Below are 20033 nucleotides of genomic sequence, written 5' to 3'. Positions count from 1 at the left end.
TATGTATATAATAGGAGCTTTTATACACATTATGTATTTTCCTATTCTATGATAAGATAAAATTATACCTCATCAGAGGTATAATTTTGTGCCAAGATTTTCTAAAATAAAATCATTACTCCAATTAATCGTATTACATTTTATATCTGCTTTTAAACAGAAAAAAAGCATCTGGTTAATGTTAATAAGCATTCCAAAAGCATCAAATAAGCTCTCAATATGAGCTGAAAAATCATGATCTGAAAACAAATGGGAGGCTGGCTTTATGAAGTCTAGTCTCCTATTTTTACCCTAGTCAGACAAACTAACAGCTACTTACGTGATGGCTGCTAATAACTTCAGTATCTTTCTTAACTTTACCATCAAAAACTCAACCTTAAGTTATTTACTTATGCCCTTCCTAGCTGCAGTCACCTACAGCATTTTTTTTTTTTTTTTAATAAGCCCTGGGTTGTTTACCCTACAAGATTTCTGACTTCTCAAATCTTAAGGCTGTCAACATAGAACTGCTGACTTGACATTCAAAGATGAAAAACAATGTGCATGAACTGCTAGAATTCCATCTAAAAATCATCAAAATTAGGGGCGTATGGGTGGCTTAAGGTTAAGCATCTGCCTCCAGCTCAGGTCACGATCCCGGGGTCCTGGGATTGAGCCCCGCATCGGGCTCCCAGTTCAGCGGGGAGCCTGCTTCTCCCTCTCCCTCTGCCTCTTCCCGCTCCCCCGCGCTCCTTCTTTCTCTTGCACAGTCTAATAAATAAAATCTTCTAAAATAAATAAAAATAAAGTAAGTAAAAATCTTCAAAACTAAACTTATCCTACTCATAAGCTCAACAAGACCATCCCCACAGAACGAGAAAACAGAGATTTTCTTCACGACCGGTGATTGATAAAACAAGTCACTGGAGTGCGTCTATGCACTGATAGCAAATGAAAATATTCACATTCATCAGATTACTCCTGAAAACCCACCGGGTTTCCAAGGTCCCACATGAGACAGGGGCACGGGGGACAGAGAGGGGTGCCGTCTTAGAACCTAAACACAAGTGTGGGCTACGGCGCGTCACTTCCATCCTACAGGATCGTGAAGGTCGAACGCTTCTAAAAGCAGTTCCGTCACAATAAAACAGAAGACTTCACAATCAGTTTCCTGAGAACTAGATTCAAAACACGAGGTAAGGTTTGAATCTGTACAGACAGACAAACTGAGGAGGCAGCACTCTGGGCGAGAACTGTCCTTCCCAAGTTCTTTTCTGCAGCGATGGCTCTCTTCCACATCCCAAGCCCTGGATCACCGGGACCACAAGACCCATCGGTAATTCATGCTGAGCACAATGAAGCAGCATCACTCCGCGCTTCCCGGTGGCCTCTGTTTGCAAAGCACGCGCAACCCAAGAGTTTGGCACAAACCGGTTTTTTAGAGAAAGTGACAACTCTGTACTGAGCGTTTACCTGGTGTCAGGCATCATGCTAAATGCTGCCATGTTACCTAATCTTCACACGTTATCTCTACTTTGCAGAGGAGGAAACCAACACTCCCGGCTTGCTCAAGGCCACACAGCTAGCCAGTGATAACCTGAGGCCAGACTCCTTACCATTATGATAATTAAATGTACCAAAAAGATAAACTTGAGGACTCCTAGGGCAAAAACTAATGTAAAACAAAAGTTAATACATAACGACTTGGTTTAGGCGATTAAAATTTTATATTACAGCAGGTTTTTTAATCAGAGGCTACCAAGTATCACAAGAAGCATTTGCTAATCAAGGTTGGGAAGTGTAAGCAAATTTCCAGAGTACAAATCATCTTTAACCCTCTAGTTTGCTAATAAGCTAACGCAAATATGTATTTGTTGAACACGGATGGGTGACTAAAACATGCTCTTTTGACATAGAAGTTATACCCAGCTAAGATGATAGATCTGCAGGATAATTATGATGCGGTATCAGAGGTACGGTAAGGAACCTGGAGATACAAGCAATGAAAATGTATGCTGGGGGGCACGGTGGCAGGGGAGAAGGTAGGAGACGGGGGGAAAAGCTCAAAGGTGAAGAGAAATCTTCTTTGGTAGCGACATCTCCCCTGCAGAATAAAAAAACAGAGTACAAATGGGAAGGGGAAAGGAATACTTTCCAGAAAGAAAAGCAAGCACAGAAATACTGGATCTGCATGCTGAGTTCCTGAAATGGCAGATTATTCACCAGACACACAGGAGAAGGAGAAGGCCAAACTGTGTCCGAGCCAAACTCAGGACTTTGAACTTCATCTTACAAGGTGATGGGCATCCACAGATCCCATGTGTGGACCTCACCCTTTACTTCTCACATTATAATAAAGCAGTGTGTTCAGAGCCAAACGCACTCAACCAATAAAAATGAAAAACAGCCACACCGAAATTCCCCAAATACGTTTTGCTAGAGGTTAAAAAACTTCACCTTTTTGCAAAAGGTTAACACTTGGTATCCTCTACGCTGACTTCCAACCTTAAAGTATATCAATCTTTGAAACCCTAAGCCCAAACTCAACTAAAACATTTTCTTTCTTCCCCCAAAGTTTTGAAAACACATTCACAATAATGACTGGCATAGCAGAAAAATAGCCTTTTCTCTTCAGAGGACTGACATGGAACCCCAGCAAGTCCCTGTTTCCTCCATCCGGGTTACCTGATTCCAAGCAAAGGCCAGGGAAGGTGGGGGAGATGGTTGATCAGAACGGAATGATTGCTGGCGACGGGGGCACTGCCCTGCTGGGACATTCATCAGGACCACACGTGGGAGCTCCAGCCCCGGAGTCTGCCACATAGTGGCCAAGAGCCCCTCTCCAGGGAACCTACGACAACATACAAAGCCTTGCTTCTGAACAGCAAGTGTTTCCCTCATGCTCTTCAGAAATTCTCATTCACCCTCACAAAGGATAGGGAGAGCCCCTGGGAGGCTCAGTCGGTTAAGCATCCGACTCTTGATTTTCGTTCAGATCATGACCTCAGGGTCCTGGGATCGAGCCCCGTGTCAGGCTCTGCGCTCAGCGTGGAGTCTGCTTGCCCCTCGCCTTCTGCTCCTCCCCCCACTCTCTCTCTCTAAAATAAATAAATAAAATCTTAAAAAAAAAAAAAGGATAGGTCAGTGTTAAACTCTACCCATCTGCTTTGTGCAGACAGGCGCCAAAGACAAACGTTCTATCTGGTTTATAGGACCAAGGGTCAAGACACTAGAATTCAACAAACCCCACTCCTACAATCTGTACAGATTCCCCATCAGTTCTAACTCTGACTCAGTTTTGCCCCAGATTCATATCTTGCCCTTAACATATCACTTCTCATGCTTTTCCACTAAAGAACCTCTAACAGCAGAGAAGTGTAAATTCTACCTTCTACAGGAGCATTGCATGCACGTGCCTCATTTAAAACCATACAAATTTTGTATATTCATATATGACTTCTATAATATTTTAATACATGAATACACACACACACACACGTGTGTATACATATTTTCCCCCAAATAAAATTTATATTCCAGAAAGTTAGAATAGGATTACCCTACGACTTGGCATAGCCTTAGGACTACACCAATACCAGCTGAAGAACAGAATAAATTCAAGAAAGATTGTATTTTAAGAGTTAAAACTGCCATGAAAGCATAATGAGCATATAATTGAGTTTAAGTATAAATCTTTTATTACTGACTTAATTACCAAACACAAGACAAATACTTCACAGACTATTTTCCAAGGAAGCCCGGAAAAGAAGCAATGCACTTAAAGCAGGGTGAGCAACGTGCTCACCAGAGCAAGGTGGGCTGTGCCTGGCTTTCTGGTCTTCTGATTTCCTCTCTCCCCATTTCATAGCTAACTTACGCGGTAGGTCTTCTGCAAGTCAGAGCAGTGGGTGACAGCTGAGGCAAAACAAACATGGTATTTCAGTGGTCACAGGGAGACACAAAATCAATGCTAAACAATTCATTTTAGTAGCTAATGTTTACTTGCTTACTTTTTTTTTTTTTTTTTAACCATTAAAATCAGTTTCTTCAGGAATTAACAGAGGAATTGCAATTCAGGACATATCTGCTTACTTTAACCCCCAACCTGTGCCCAGGGATATAGTCCTCAAATATATTTTAGAAGAGAAGAGGAAATTCTAAAAGTGTTACACCTTAGCAATTCCTTGCCTGTGTGCCTCTGTTTACAGGAACAGCCTCGCCCTCATCCCTCTCTGCTGAGCAAGCTCCCTGGCTCAGATACGTCTCTCCCATCAAGGGCTGCCCAAGCCTCCAGTCCATCCCTGCACCCCAGGACCTAGCCAGTCTGCAGGTCCCAGGTCCCAGGTCCCAGGTCAACGTGGCTTTGGTAGGTTGTCTTGTGCTAATCTACTGTGATCTGCTCTTCGGTGCCTGAGTCATTACTGCCTTAGTGAAGCGACTTTGAAACTCTCAGTGATGGGCCAGAGCCGAACTCATTTCAAATTCTCTTAGAAAACTTAAAAAACACCTTAATTTTGGAAAATAAGCCAGCTTTCCTATTCAAAGTTTTAGCTCTGCGTATGAAATTTAGGGTCAGATTTGGTGGACCCTCAAGATGAGATTTCTAATTCTCCGGCCCCAGTCTCCTACCCTCTCCCTCCCCTCTTGTCCCCTGAACGGAACTTTGTATGCTCCAGTAATGGAGAAGGACTTAGACTGGCTTGGATTCCCCAAGTCACTTCATAAGCTCCTACCCCAGGATGAAATGCACTCACCTTGTCTTATCAGCTTCGTGGATAATTTCTCAGCCCCAAGAACCCACTTCAGACGATACCTTTGCTTCTCTTCCCTTCCCATGCCGCCCCTGCCAAACTGCCCCCCCCCAGCCCCGGCCCCACGATCAGGACAGAGTATGATGCCCCACCTCTGCGGAAACTCCATACCTCTGCTCCTCCCTCATGACATGAGCACAGTGCGCATGTACCCGTCTCCCGTCCTCAACTCCACACTCTTTCAGGGTCCAGGTTTGAGGATCATTTTATCCCTACCTCCTAGAACGGTGCGACAGGAACAGTTCAACGACCTGGTGGGTTGTACATTTGGTACAGACAGGAAAATAGTCTGTGGCCTAACAGCTGCATTTCTCTGGATGGCGGTGTGATCTAGAATGTTAGAAAGTACAAGCACCCCGTGTTTTATTGTGCTCTGTTTTGTTGCGTTCTGCAGATGCTGTCTTTTACAAATTAGAGGAGGTTTGTGGCAACCCTGGGATTAGCAGGTCCAACAGCATTTGCTCACTTCGTGCGTCTGTGTCACATTTTGGTAATTCTCGCAATCTTTCAAGCTTTTTCATTATTGTTACATTTGCTACAATGATCTGTGATCAGTGATTACAACTCGCTGAAAGCCCAGATGACTAGCACTTTTTAGCAGAAAGTATTTTTTTAATTCAAGTACATACATTTTAAAAAACAATGTTATTGCACACTTCAGAGACCACAGCAGTGTAAACATAACTTTTATATTAACCAGGAAACCAAAAAATTCATTTGACTCGCTCTATTGCTATATTCGCTTTATGGCAGTGTTCGGGAACAGAACTCACAATAACTCCAAGGTATGCCTGTATATATTTTAAATATGAAAAACGTTTACTATTTACAACCTCATAAATAATACGTTAAGATCAATCCTGTATTCATTTCAACAAATATCTAGGCTCCTATTAGCTGCCAGGACCTGTGCTAGGCTAAGGCACCCACAAGCTCCAGGCTGCCTTTTGCACCCTCTTTAGACAGATGAATTATAAAAGTCGGGCCCAGGACTCCAAATGCCCACCTCAGCTGACACCCAGGAGTGTGAAGGCTTTCCTCTAATAGTAAATGAGAAAAAGGACCTACTCTGGGGAGCTCAGGTTCTAGTGAGAAAGACAGGCAAATACGTGGTCAATTTGCAACATTTTCCATAGGACTCTGAAAAATCAGACTTGGACACACAAGACTCAATGTTCTCCATCTAAATCCTCACCTCATTGAACACCAGTGCTCTCATAATCATCAATCTGAACTTGGTCCGAGGCAGCCACGTATGCCAGCAGAGAGTTCCAGTACTTTTTAGACAGGAAACACACACTGTTCCAGATTCGAGGAGACCACAAAATTGACCACGTTTCCAATGATCACCCCACAGTGGCCAACTTTATTTCACAAAGAAACATCTCCCAATGAATCTGTTTGATCTTTAAGTTATTTTTTGCCTTGTATGTGCCTGAGAATTTTTTTCTGTAATAGTAAATATGTCGTTAAGATACTTCACTCCATTGGGGGTTTATATTTGCTGTAACTGTTCTTTGCTTAGCACTGCTATACCCTTATCTACTAAACTTGAATATAAAAGATAATTGTTCTCCCCAGTTGATATAACACATTAGAACAACATACATCTCTTGAAACAATTAACTAAAATATGCTTACTTTCCTAAAATTATAATTTCTCTTCACAGTGAAGGAGCAACATGCATTTTTCACCTTTGCATGAAATGTACAGAGCATGTGTAATTTTGACTGATTGCTTCCTCATGGAAAATAGGTCATGTTGCCTCTGAGTTCTGCAAATAATGGTCTGAGTTAATGTCAACTACAACTCTCTTCACTTCTTGATAATCTAATGTATAGAGTTGTACAGAAATAAATCTCAAAAGTGGTATGGGGGAGGAGTTAAAACAAAATCATGTTGGCAAAGAATATCCAACTATTCATTTCAGATTCTTCCAGGCAAATGCAGTCTCCGTTAAGAGAAAGTAAATCTCTCACTTTCATACCCATGCTAGTGGTTGGGAGGGCATTGTAATTTTGTCAAATTCGATTAATTCATTCAACAAATACTTATGAGACATTTCCTGAGAGACGGGAATTGTGCAGGAAAACTGTAAGTGAATGAGAGAAACGGAGCCCTCCGGGCGCTCACTGTGGACCAGGGTCAACATCCAGCAAGCTGCCATTCCTGTCACCCAAGAAATACTTTATTGTAAGATTTACTATAAACCTTACTTCTGTTTCATGAAGAACCCTACCTCTTAGATTTCTGGGATGAATCTGTTTAGTTCGAGGCATCTTCTCTGAATCAGGGGCCCCTTTTTCTTCTTAGAAACTGTGGGGAGAGCAGGTCACAAAAAGGTAGCTCCATAAACTCAACATCCATCAATTAATCCATGTGCTGAAAAAGAAAAAAAAAAATTACACTTTACTACCTTCAAAGGAAAAAGACAGTTCAAAAGTCATGGCTTAGTTCAGCACTCACTGAAACCCAACAAAAGATAACCAAGCCAGAGACACCTGCAAAAGCTTACTTACTAACTTTTAATTAACCGTAGGACATCTCATTTTGCTACTCTCTGGGCTTTCTCGTTAAGAAAACTGAAAAAGAAAATCACTGTACTTTCATCGAAGAAGAGTGAAAAAGATTCACTCCACTGTTTTAAAAGTGACATCCCAAGGTACAATTAAAGTATAGCATGAGGCCATAAAAGTGTTATGCTGTATGTAATACGGCCACTGGTTCATAAGCTCTTTGGGAACAAGGATTATGTCTCATTCATCTTATTTTACTGAATTAATTCAGTTAATATATGTGGTTGCTATTGGAGCTGCTCCCCAATTATTCTAGTATTTTCTTCTAGGCTTGTGCCAGGACTATACTTTACGCCTCGCTGTGTTTAGTTACAATGTGGAGCAGTTCTGGCTAATGACCTGTGAGTGGAGGAGACTTGCACTGTTTCCAGGCTGTACCTTTTGTTATCAAAGCAAAATCCTCTGGCCCTCTCTGTTCCCTCTGCCATGGGACAGGCATTGTTCCAGACAAGTGAGTGCTGCAACACAGAGCTGAGCTCTTGCTAACCTACCATGATCACGTGGCATAAACAAGAAACAGACCTTTGTTGTTTTAAGTGGCTGAGGTTTGGGAGTTATTTGTTACTGCAGCATGACCTGGTCTGTCCTGACTTATATATTCTAAAAACAGTGATTGGAAATGCAATATGCCAAAACAATAGTAATTCAAAACCTGATCATCCTCTTCCCAAATCAGCCACCTCTGTCTCCTCTTCCACAAGATCCTCATGGACCCTAGAGCTAAAACTTTAGTTTTAATTTCCTGGAATAAAGCTGATGATGTTAAGCATGAAATTCGTTTCATCACAAAGCAAAGACAGAACAATGGGATAGCAATGCTTTGTTTAAAACTTGTAATATCCAGTACTGTAGAAGAAACGAGAGAATACTTACTGAGCTCCTGCAGGGTGCTTATGTAACTTTCTACACATTACCTAATCCAATCTTAATATTAACTGATAAGATAGCTATCATTTATCTACTTTTACAGATAAGATGATGAGATGGGGACAGGTTGACTAACCTGCCCATGGTCAGCAACTAAACAATGTGGCACCACATGACTCAGTTATTCTCAGTGCTTACTTCCTCAGCAGAGATAACAGGTATTCTATGGTTTTATTCAAGAGGCTGTAGAGCACAGAGCACAAGTCATGACTATATATTTTGGTGTCAAACCGGACTGGGTTCAAAGCCAGGCTCTATCCCTTACTGTGTGGCCTTGTTCAAGGTACTTAACCTCTCCGAAGATCAGATTTCCCAACTGTAAAACTAGGAAATAGTATCCACCTCACAGGGTTGTTGTAAGGTGTAAACTAAACAATGTAGATGCCCACTGCCTGGCCCACAAAAACACTCAAATATTAATTCTCCTTAAGAAAGCCTATATGGGAAAGGCTAGATCTAATATCCCTGTATAAGGTTTTAGAAATTTATGATTTCAAGGGGCGCGTGGGTGGCTCAGATGGTTAAGCGTCTGCCTGCCTTCAGCTCAGGTCATGATCCCAGGGTCCTGGGATCAAGTCCCGCATCAGGCTCCTGGCTGAGCTGGGAGCCTGCTTCTCCCTCTGCCTCTGCCTCTCCCCCTGCTCATGCTATCTCTGTGTCTCAACTGAATAAATAAAATCTTTTTTTAAAAAAAATTTATTTCATTACAGCAGAGAAGAAACAGAAGAAGGCTACAATTAACTTCAGTTATTTTACCCCTGATAAGGCTATGTGTGGGCACTGAACAAAATTATTTGCAATTTTTTTAACTGCATAGAGAAGAATAAGAAATGATGCCCAAATACCATATACTTTAGCACAGCACTAAATGATCTATAAGATATGGTTCCTAACTCCCTGCATTAAAAACATCCACCATCCGATTCACGAAGCTTGATTCAATAGAGAATTCAGACATTAGGGCCAAAAAAATTGTATGACTGCTTAACTACATTCCTTGTTAAACTTAAAGCTTTTAAATGGTCACGATATTTGGAACTTTTTGAAGCGTGAACTCTGAATGTAATATAATCACGTGATCCCGTATCAGGAGCATAAATATAAAATACGCAAATTCCCAATCAGTAACAGCTCTCTGCTACCCCGCTCCCTGCCTACCCACTGTCCTTAGCTGTCCATCCATCCCATGTTTAAATCCTTGTGAGGGGAAATGAGTACATGCAAAGACAGCGGCACCAGAGCGACTAGGACGAGTAATAAACCGTTCCTTTGCAGGAAAGAAATAAATACTACATGGAGCAAAAACATGACACGATCAAAAAGCGTAAAGACAGTTGCAAGGAGAAAAAACATGAATGAATGTGGAGGGCGGAGCCTGGGAAAACCCCTCTGCAACGCTGCACTGAACAAAGCGCTTCGCATGCCAGGAGGAGGGGGGAATGGAAGTGCCAGCTCAGGAAGGAGCCCGGAGTGGATGCGGAGAGCAAGAGGAGGAGGAGGAGGAGGAGGACGGGATGAGGCGAGCGCGGCAGCCCTGAGACTCCTCCTCGCCGCCGGCTCCGCCACCGCCCCCTCCCCTCTCCAGCTGCAACTCCTTACCCAGCCCGACCCCGAGGCGAGCCTGAGCCGACCCGCGCCCAAACCCACCGCCCACTTCCCAACTGCTGCAGGCGCGTACTCCCACCCCGGAAAGAAACTACCCAGGTGGCTGGGAGTAAACAGGCACTTAGAGCAAAGAACGAAAGGGAAAGAAAGCCACAAAGCCGGGAGGTTGGGAAGCCGAGGCCTGGTCTCCCTCACCCCCCACCCTCTTGCAAAATGCGTCTGCGGCTGGAACGCGAGTGAGGAGGCTGGGTCCCTCCGTACCTGCTCGCCTCGCAGGACCGCAGCTCGGGCCGCTCGCGCGCGGCGAGGGCGACTAGAAGTGGCAAGTGTCTCCCGCACGCAGCCATCCCCTCTGCAAGGTCGGCGGTTGCACACACACGCACACACACACGCGCGCCCGCATGCCCCCCGCCCGCGGAGGGGGAACTGGTCCTGCCCCCCTCCCGGGTACCCCCCCTCCGCCGCCCTCCCAGCTGCAGCGCCCCCGCCGCCGAGCCCGCGCCGAACCTGCTGCCAGGACGCCCGGCGGAGCCGCTGCCGCTGCAGCCGGCCCAGGAGCTGCGCTGCTGATGGCGGCGGCCGCAGCTCGGAATCTCCGCGACCCCCGCGCGGTGGCGGCGGCGGCGGCGCCCGGGATCCCTCCTTCACTTGACAACCCCAAACACAAACATAGCCTCCTCCCGCTGCTGCTCCAGGCCCCCGGGCTCCGTCCCCCTCCCCGCCGCCGCCGCCGCCCCAACAGCAGCCACACTAGAGGCCGGCGACTGGCACTCACACCACCCAGCGCTGAAATATTAAACAGGGGAGCCGGCCGGGGGGCGGGGGGGAAGCGCGGGGCGCGCGGGCGGGGGCCGCAGGCGCCGGGCGGGGGAGGCGGCCGCGCTCGCCGGCGCCCCGGGCCGCGGCATGACCGCGGCCGCCGGAGAGGGGGCGGCGGGGGGCCGGGCGGCGAGGCGGGGCGAGCGGCCCCCGGGGCCGTGGGGCCCGGGGAGCGGAGGGCGGGCGCGGGCTTTACCTCTCCCCGGGGCAGAGTAGGGCACGTTTAGCGTCTTTAGGGGCGACGGGAGGAGCGCGGGCCGGGCGGCGTGGGGGAGGGAGGGCGAAGGTCCGAGGCTTTCCCGCGGGTGGGCGGGGCGGCAGGGGATCCCCGGGGGCGGGAGGCGGGGAGGCCGCGAGCTGCGCCGCGCGGGCGGGGGAGGGGGCGTCCCCCAGCGGGGGCTCGGCGGGGGAGGGGGGGTTCACCACCGCCGGCTCGGAGGCCCAAGTGGACAGGCACGGCCGGCAGCCCGGCGCAGGCTGGGGACGGGATGGGTACCCCGGTCGGGGCTCCCGTGGAGCCCGGAGCCCCGGGTCTCCCCGGCGGGGCGGGCCCCGGACCCCGCCTCCCCCCACCCCCCTCCCATGCTGCCCGCCCCGCGGCTCCGCCCCGCCCGGCCGCCGCAGGGACGGGAGGGGGGCGGGAGGAGGCGGTGGCGCGGCCCGAGGGGGGAGGGGCGGGGTTAGGGACGCGAGGGGCGGGAGCCCGGGGTCGCGCCGGCTCGGGGACTGGCGCCCGGCGGGGGCGGAGGGGCGGGCCCAGCCGGTCACGCGGCCCGGGGAAGGCCTGGCCGGGTCGCGCAGTTGGGGGCGGTTGGTCCGGGAAGAGGGGCGGGGACGGGCGGGGCGGTAGTTTCTCTTTACCGTCTCTTTACTTTCTACAGCAGGATGTGGGCCGGGCCGGTGACGTCATGGGGTCTCCCAGTCCCGCCCCCCGCCCGGGCCGAATGGGGGAGGGGAAAGGAGACGGGAGGGCGGGGGGGACCCCAAGGGGGTTTCCTCAGCAACGCGTTGAGGGAAGGGGAAAGTAATTGTGAAACTTGAAACTCATTAACTTTGAAAAACAACTTAAAAAAAAACTGGGAGGGGGGCGGGGTGTTGGTTTGGAGGGTGGAAGGGGACATATTATTAACCCTGAACTGAAACTACTTCTTGGTGGCGGATGTTCTATTAAAAGACTGAGGAAAGCCAAGGTTATTCCAGAGGCCGCTCCAAAGCCCGCTGGTGGTTCCCAGCGCCGGGGCTGCCAGCGCAGTTAACCCTTGCCTGTCCGCCTGATAGCTTTGGGCAGAGAGAGGAGGGGTCTTTGGGGTCGGAAAGGGAGGTGCGGGGCTGGGCAGCGGACCTGGCTCCCGGGACGCCGAGGAGAAGAGAAAGGGGGAAGAGGGAGTAATTATCATAAACCAGAGTTTGACCCTTGCTGCTAGAAAGCAGTAGAGGAAGCAAGAAGTGGTAATCTATGGAAGTCAGTCAGGAAGGGCTGGACCAGGGTAAGGAAGGTTTTCGGGGTTAGAACTACTAAAGAATATTAGAAACAGGGGACTCAGAAATTCCACATGTACACCTAAAGAAGCAGGCAAAAGTGACTGGTTTAAGGAGCCACGTTGAACTTGGGAGGAATAAAGCAAAACAAAAAATGTGATGAAGAATTTCTTAGATTAAACCAAACTGCTTTCCCCTTTTAAGGAATAAAAATGCTAAACGACCGTACACCCACTACGCGGGCCATCTGTGCAAACTTGAATTGTTTTGTTCCCTGGGGCTTCCATAAAGACATCTAGGCTTTTCCTGCTAGGGTTGACCCCGAAAATTCCCCTGAGGAAATCCTACCTCTAGCTCATTTGAGCTAAGAAAAGCTTAATGCACCAAAATGGGAATGATTAAAAATAGAATACTCTAAAAAGGAGAGCTTGTAACCAAAAGTAAAGTCACGTAAAGGGGGGAATATACCTCTTAAAAACTAAATTTGGTCGTAAGAGCAAAGATCACCCAACAACTGTCTAAATTTGAAATGATGTTGTTTAGCATACTATTCTTCCAACCTGTCAATGAAATAATGCCATCTTTAAATTTTCAATGTGATGTAATCATCTGTCTTTTGTAAAAGTAAATGATATCTAATGGATTGCAATCACAAAAAGTATGTAATGTAACTTCCCAACTGGGCATTTGAATAAAAGATAAACACTCATTTAAATGTTCAAGTATATCTAATCTGTCAGAGGATAAAGATTAAGGTAGCTTGATAATGATTAATTCTCCTTGGTGTCACTTGCTAAATCAAAATGCTAACTGAATGAATATATCTTTAACCCAATGGTTGGTGAACATAACAAATACATACTGTGAACACAATGTTTATATGGGATTTGGCATTGTGCGCTTTCTAACAGATTAAGCATGCAATTTGGAGTTATAATAGCTAATTTTGCCATTTTAGCTTGTTAAAGAGCTTTTTTCTTAAATAGACGACTCACAACTTAACTTTCTTGAGTGGTAAATCAATATTAAACTTTCCTTTGAAATATATGCAATACGGAACAGTTTCCTATTTCCTAGTTTCGAATTTTCTAAATGCAATTTCTTTTCCTAATTCTGCCTGCAGTTCTAACTTCCTACTTACCAGAACGAAGGGAAATCCAGCTAACCGGTAAAGGAGCTAGTTTCCACTTGCTTTATGGCAAATTAAATACAGTTTCTCAAATGGTATCGGAATGTGGGGGGAAAGAATTTTTTTTTTTTTAACCAGAAAATAAATGTGAATGGGGAACAACAGTTTGAACTGTCAAAAATTCTGTTAACAATGGGGGAGGTGATCATACTCAGGAGGGGGAAAAAAAAAAAGTAGAAGAAAGGGGTTCCCAGGGCCCTAGTTCTCTCTAGCTGCATTCCTGCTGGCTGTGTGAACGCTTTGTAGCTCCCCCTCCGGGAGTGCGGTTCAAGCGAGGGCAGTGTCATGGCAGGGCTCTCTGCACACATTTTCCTTGCGGAGCAGTTTTGGGAGGACACAAGTCTACCCTGGGATTTCGCCGCGGGACCCCACCGTCCCGCCGCGATCCTCGGGCTCCGCGCCACCACCGCCGTCCGCGTGTCCCCAGCCCCGGTTCCCACGCGGCCGCCCGGCCGGCTCGGGCTCCCCCCTGGCGCGGCCCCGCGGCCCCGGCCCTCCGCCCTGCGCGCGGCCCCGCAGTGCCGCCGCCACGCGGAGATCCCGGAGGTTCCTCCCCGCCGGCCGCCGGGTCACGCCGCCGCCCGTCCCTCCCCTCCGCCCTCCGCCCTCCGCCCTCCGCGCGCGCCGGGCTTTCCCGTCCACCGGCCGAATCCCCTCCTCCTCGGGGCGACCCGGCGACAAAACCTGCCCCCGCTCGCTCTGCCAACTCTGCCCCCACGCCCAGGCTACTGCCGAGCCAGACGCCAGACAAAAGAACCGAGAGAAAACTTACCCGAACTGCAACGCAAAAGTCTGATCCAAAGCTTCCTGGGTTTAACTTTTAATTTTAAAAACAACAAAAGCAGAAACCAAAAGCCTCCTAGGTTGAAAGTGGGCGTGAGAGGAAATGCTAGGGGGAGGCGCTTCATTCCCTCGGCTGCTTTTGCCCCCCCCCCCCCCCCCTCTGGCCCCTGCCTGGGGCTTTGATGTTATCTAGTGCACCGCCTACGTTGGTTTACACCGTGGGCTCTGTGCCGCGAATGATATGCAGATATTTGGCACTTTATGTGCTGGTTTGAAGAGAGGGAAGCAGGTGGTCACGGTAAAGGATTTCCACTTCTTCCCCCCCCCCCCCCCCCCCCCCCCCCGCAGTGAGAAAGGACCATTTGCCCCGGGCTATCCTTTGTTACCTGGACTGAAATGAGCAATCCACCAATCCCGCGATCCTGGAGAGCTGGACCATGTGGTATTATTATCTGTTAGACACGCACACGCACACACACATACACACACGCACAAAGGCCTTCTAAATTAGATTCATTTCCCCTCCCCTCTCAGCGCAAACTTAGAACAAGGTGGTATTGTATGTTTTCCGAGGCTTTGTTTGCTTTTTAGATCTGTTTTGAAAGTAAATACTATTTCCCTTCTGAGATGGACCGGCAGCCTTGAAGCGACAAGGATCCACTTCTGAAGAATCTCCATAATAACATGTCGTTCATGCCCATTCTTATAGATCAGAATATGTCCGCGCCCTCCCCCCTCACATTATGGAAAGGTTGTAACTATTGACTTTATCTTAGTTAACTGGACACTAGCAGAAACTGGATATATTTTCACATTAGATTAGCAGTCTCAGGCCATCACAAAGCATTAACAAAGGATGGTTTTGGTTTTTTTCTTTCTCTCTCTCTCTCTTTTTTTTTTTTTTTTAACAGATTAGTAATCAAGAAGGTTTGTTGTCTGCCATTCAGCCCTAACTGTTCATCCACTTTATGCCAACACCAACCTGTGTTCAAGCCTTGCCCTCTGGGAATTTACAAATTAATGGAGACAGGATAAACACATTGAAAAAAATACCCAGAGGGAAAAAAAAGATACAAGAAGAAGCTTATAAACAGAGCCAATTAAAGTTCTACAGAGTTATTTACATGCTTGCTGAGAGCTTTCTGGATTGGGTGGAGGGCAGGATTATCAGAGAAAGTTCCATCCTGAAGGTGAGTTCTCAGTAGGATTTTGAAGGAGAGAAAGTTCATGATTTGGCAATGGTCTGAGAACCACATTCCAGGCAAGGGGAATAGCTTGAAGGTGAGTAAGTGAACTGTGTGTGATGGTGTTGCCGGCTAGAGCTGAAAGTCACTGCAAATGTGAAACAAGTAGGGTGGCCCTGTAAATGTAGCATCCAAACCAGGACACTTGAGAGGGAAAGGGAAGCTATTAATAACTATGCAGATGAGAGACATATACCTGGGCTGTCCTAGTAATGAGCTACGAAGACAGAATGGGGAGACAACAGACAACCCGGGAAAAGCCTTCTCTGGCATCGTTAGGAAGGAATTTGGACATGTTACTACAGTTGATAGTTCTTTGGAGACATCTGGACTGAGACTGATCTTTTGAAGAAAAATTATGGTCATTGATGGATTTAGGATCTGTCACTGTAGTATTTTTACCAGCAGAAGTAATAAAGTAGTATTTGTATGGACAGAAATTGCTATAGTAGACTTGTATCAGCAACAATGGTAATAATAGTACTTGTATCAGCAGCCAGAGTAATAGTGGCCAGAAAGGTGGTGCTAGTAATTGACAGTTTTTGAGAATTTATGACTTGTCAGTCTTTCCTGTGTAAACTCATTTAATCCTCACTATAAACCCATACTACAGATGAAGAAAAAGAGCCTTAGAATTGCCAAATAATCTACCTACAGCCACAGAGCTAGTACGTGGTAGATACATGCTTGGAGCCCAGAGAATATTGAGATGCTTAAAGCTTGAAGATTATATTTTGTGAAAAACATTACAATAGCTCTATCATGATCTACATCTGTGGAGAAAGAAGAAAAAGAAATGGGAAAAAAAAGTCCATATTTCCAAGTTTTGAGAAGCTGGTAGATTGTGTGATGAAAATGGGGAAGTCCGGATGGTATGATGGTTGAAGGGGAGAAGAGAAAATTACTAATTTTAACCAAGTCTACTTTTATTTCATTCACATTTATGCCAATACTATTAACCTTACAGGATACGCTATTACAAGATACCTGGTCTCTAACGTCATTTAAAAGCACCTAGGTCAATGCCAGCTAGTAGAAGAGTGTACTGAGTATTATTTGGTGTACTATCTGCTAAAGGGGTGGAGGAAGACTAGAAGTGGCTGATGGGAGTGAGACTTGCAGTTCCTAAAACCATTCTTCATAAACAGTGTCCACGAGTGGAATACTGGGGAACACTGGAAAAAGGCACTGGCATTCAATTTCTTATCTATGAGCGAAATAGTCCAACTTTATCCATGATCTAACAATGTGGATACTAGCAAGTGCAATAATCTAAGACATTGTATCAGTCGGCTGGGACAGCTATACAGATTGCTGTAGATTGGGCCACTCAAACCTTAGAAATCTATTTCCTCACAGATCTAGAAGCTGAAAGTCCGACATCAAGGGTCACCTGATTTGGTGCCTGGTGAGAGCTCCCTTCCTGGCTTGTAGCTGGCCAGCCGCCTCTGCCCCGTGTCCTCACGTGACATTTCTTCCGAATGTGCGCATCGAGAGAGACAGTGAACGTTCTAGTATCTCAGAAGGACCCTAATCCTATGGGATCAGGGCCCTACCCTTATGACTTCATTTAACTTAATTACCTCCCAAAGACCCCATTTCCAAATACAGTCACACTGAGGGTAGGGCTCTAACGTATGAATCCAGAGTGTTCGGAGAGGCACGGTTCAGTCCACAGCAGACTTACATGGAAATGCAGAGTGAATTCGTACAGACCTAGGAAACCGTCTTGTCAGGTGCTTGAAGATGAAATGAGTAACATGGGCTTTGGGTTCAAACCTGCATTCCAGTCAGAGAGGACACTGTGGGAAAGGTTGTGCTCATCTCTTTAAGTTCTAGTACCTTCCTCATAGGGTTGAGTGAAATACTAGATGTAAAGTCTGGAAATAACAAAGGGCTCAATGAATGTTAGCTACTATTATAACTCACTATTTTACTAATGCTGCTGCCTGGGAAAACGGGGAGTTGGAAAAGCTCTGAAGTAGACTGCAGCCTCCTCTATCCAAGGGGAGACCGACTGGGGTGTGCTTGATTTGATCATGGCCTCAGAGGGCCAAAGGCCTTCATGCTCATCTCCTCCTTCCAGGAAGAATGACTCCTAAATAACTCTTAAAACATAGTTGTGTACTCTACTTTTTAACATTTCTAGTCAGTTTAAAGCTGTTTTGGTATACACATTTACTGCCTTGTAAATAAAGCCATTTTATTGATTGCCAATGGATTTAAGAGTCTCATCTTCCCCATAGTGTTCACAGGCTGAACTTATATAAATTAAGCGTTCTCTGTCTTAGCCTATCTAAACTGTGGATACCCCTTTCCCTACCCCATACTCTCTATCTCATCACTCTGTTCATTTCCTTTACAACATCTGGCATTCTGGAATTATCTTGCTGATTTCCTTGTCTGTTATCTCTTAATCCTCGACTAGAATATAAGGGCCATGGGTGAAGGGGGCTTGATTTGTTCCCCACTGAGTCCCCAGCACCTGGAACAGTGTTGCAATAAATGTTTGTTGAACAAATGAGCAAGAAAACTGTAACTCCTTTCCACCCGAATGTAATCCGATGAGTTACTTTCAGATCTTGCTTTATTGGTGGCAGGACCCGCTCTCAAGATGGCTCCAAACTAATAGCTTTGTCGTAGACTGAGTCCAGCTCATCTTTCAGTTTGGTTACCAAGATTTCCATGCCAACTTTACTGTTTTCCTACTTTTGCATTTTCATTCAAACAACTTGGAATGTTTGTATTTCTGGACTCGATGTCTTATAATACAGTTAAAAGGGATCAGCTTATTTTTGTAGACCAGGGAATGGAAATATAAAGGGGCCATGTGTCTGTACAACATGGTCAAGCTGGCTCCTGGCAGAGCTTGACTGGAGACCCCCAGTCAACCCTTCCTTCATTCTGCACCCTAGTCCTTCTCCTTGCGCATCCTTCCCTGATGCTCACCCACCAGCCACTCCACTGCCTTTGCTTGCTCTTAATCTTCATGCCCATATTTTTAAAAAATGTCTCTCCTTTGGTATAGTTTTGATTGAGGTTTCATGGCTTGTGCATTTTTATGTTGAAAGGAAGGAAGGGAAGGAGGGAGAGAGAGAAAGAGAGAAAGGCAGGTGTGTGTGTCTCTAAAATTAAGAAAAATATGGCCGAGCAAGGGTTAAAAAAAATGTGATCTATAGGAAAAGCTATTCACTGAGTGTTCCTGGCTAATTCAATCCACGTTCCATACCTTTTCTTTCTGGGTTGCTATAATTGTGGAATTCAATAGGGTTAAAATCAGGCATATTCTTAGTGAGAAATAGGGGTTGGGAAAGAATTTTTTAGTAATACCCTTACAGCCCTGGAGAGAATCCACCAGTTTCAGAATCTGCTACTAATAACAACATGTATTAAACATTCACAGGGAAAGATAACCTGGTGATTAGAAGCCTAGACTGCATCCTGGCTCTGCCAGAAGCATGATCTTGGGCAATTCATTTAAACTTCCTGTGCCTCAGTTTACTCAACTGTAAACTGTAAAGCGCGCAACTGTAAAGTGGATGTAATTGGTGTCGTCATAAAATTATTATGAGGACAATGAGTTGGTATTTCTTTTTTTTTTAGATTTATTTATTTATTTGAGAGAGAAAGAGAGAGAGAGTGGGGAGGGGCAGAGGGAGAGAGATTCTTCAAGTAGACTCCCCACTGAGTACAGAGCCCAGCCAGCAGGGGGCTCAGTCTCATGACCCATGAGATCATGACCTGAGCCAATATCAAGAGTTGGACACTAAACTGAGCCCCCCAGGTGCCCCATAAGTTGGTATTTCTGAAGCACTTGGTGCCCGTCACCTAGTTAAAACTGCAACACACATAAATGTTGACCAGTTCTTTATTGCATTTCCCACACTCTGCCAAGTGTGCTTTTATTACCTTTCAAATCTTGAAATAAGTCTCTGGAGATGGGGGAGATGTGATAACTAGATGTAACATGGTGCCCAGGATAGAATCCTGGGATAGTAAGAGGATATCAGTGGAAAAACTTGGTGGCCTCCAAAGAAGGTCTAGAATTAAGAGTAAATGTACTCGCATTTTAGACAAACAGATCGTGTAAAATGTTAACAATGGGAGGAAATGGGTGAGGGTATATGGAAGCTCTCTGTACAATCTTTGCCTGTGTTCTGTAAATCTAAAATATTCCAAAGTAAAGCTTATTTAAAATAACAATAACCTGCGGGCGCCTGGGTGGCTCAGTCAGTTAAGCGTCTGCCTTCAGCTCAGGTCATGATCCCAGGGTCCTGGGATCCAGCCTGGCATGGGGCGAGGAGCTCCCTGCTCAGCAGGGAGTTTGCTTCTCTCTCTGCCCCTACCCCCACTCGTGCTGGCTCTCTCGCAAAAATAAATAAATAAAATCTTAAAAAAAAAAACCCAATAACCTGCTATACAGGTACTATTGTAATCCACATGTTACAAAGGAACTCGGACTTCGAGAGGTTAAATAACATGTCCAAGGTACAACCACGCATGGCCTCACAAGGACTCTCACCATCTGCAGCAAAGATCACATCCTGAACCTCTAGACCACCCTGCCTCCCACTGAGTCTTTCCTTTGCTCACTCATCTGCTGCAGTGTAGGATCCGGGT

General features: G+C 46.3%; 1 protein-coding gene across 1 annotated transcript in view; it reads right to left on the bottom strand.

Annotated features, from left to right (window-relative positions):
• HIVEP1 (HIVEP zinc finger 1) overlaps window positions 1-8857 on the bottom strand; it is a 137245-nt gene extending 128388 nt beyond the window's left edge. Inside the window, 2 exon segments of the mRNA XM_034985680.1 lie at window positions 7031-7173; window positions 8020-8857. Of these exon segments, the coding sequence (XP_034841571.1) occupies window positions 7031-7070 (40 nt within the window). The 5' untranslated portion in view covers window positions 7071-7173; window positions 8020-8857.
• Between the last annotated feature and the right edge of the window lie 11176 nt (window positions 8858-20033).

Source organism: Mirounga leonina, unplaced genomic scaffold (genome assembly GCF_011800145.1).
Source record: "Mirounga leonina isolate KUSES-001 unplaced genomic scaffold, KU_Mleo_1.0 Mir_366, whole genome shotgun sequence".
NCBI classification, from domain to species: Eukaryota; Metazoa; Chordata; class Mammalia; order Carnivora; family Phocidae; genus Mirounga; species Mirounga leonina.
The sequence above is the reverse complement of the archived record's forward strand: the minus strand, read 5'-3'. Positions and strand labels throughout refer to the sequence as shown.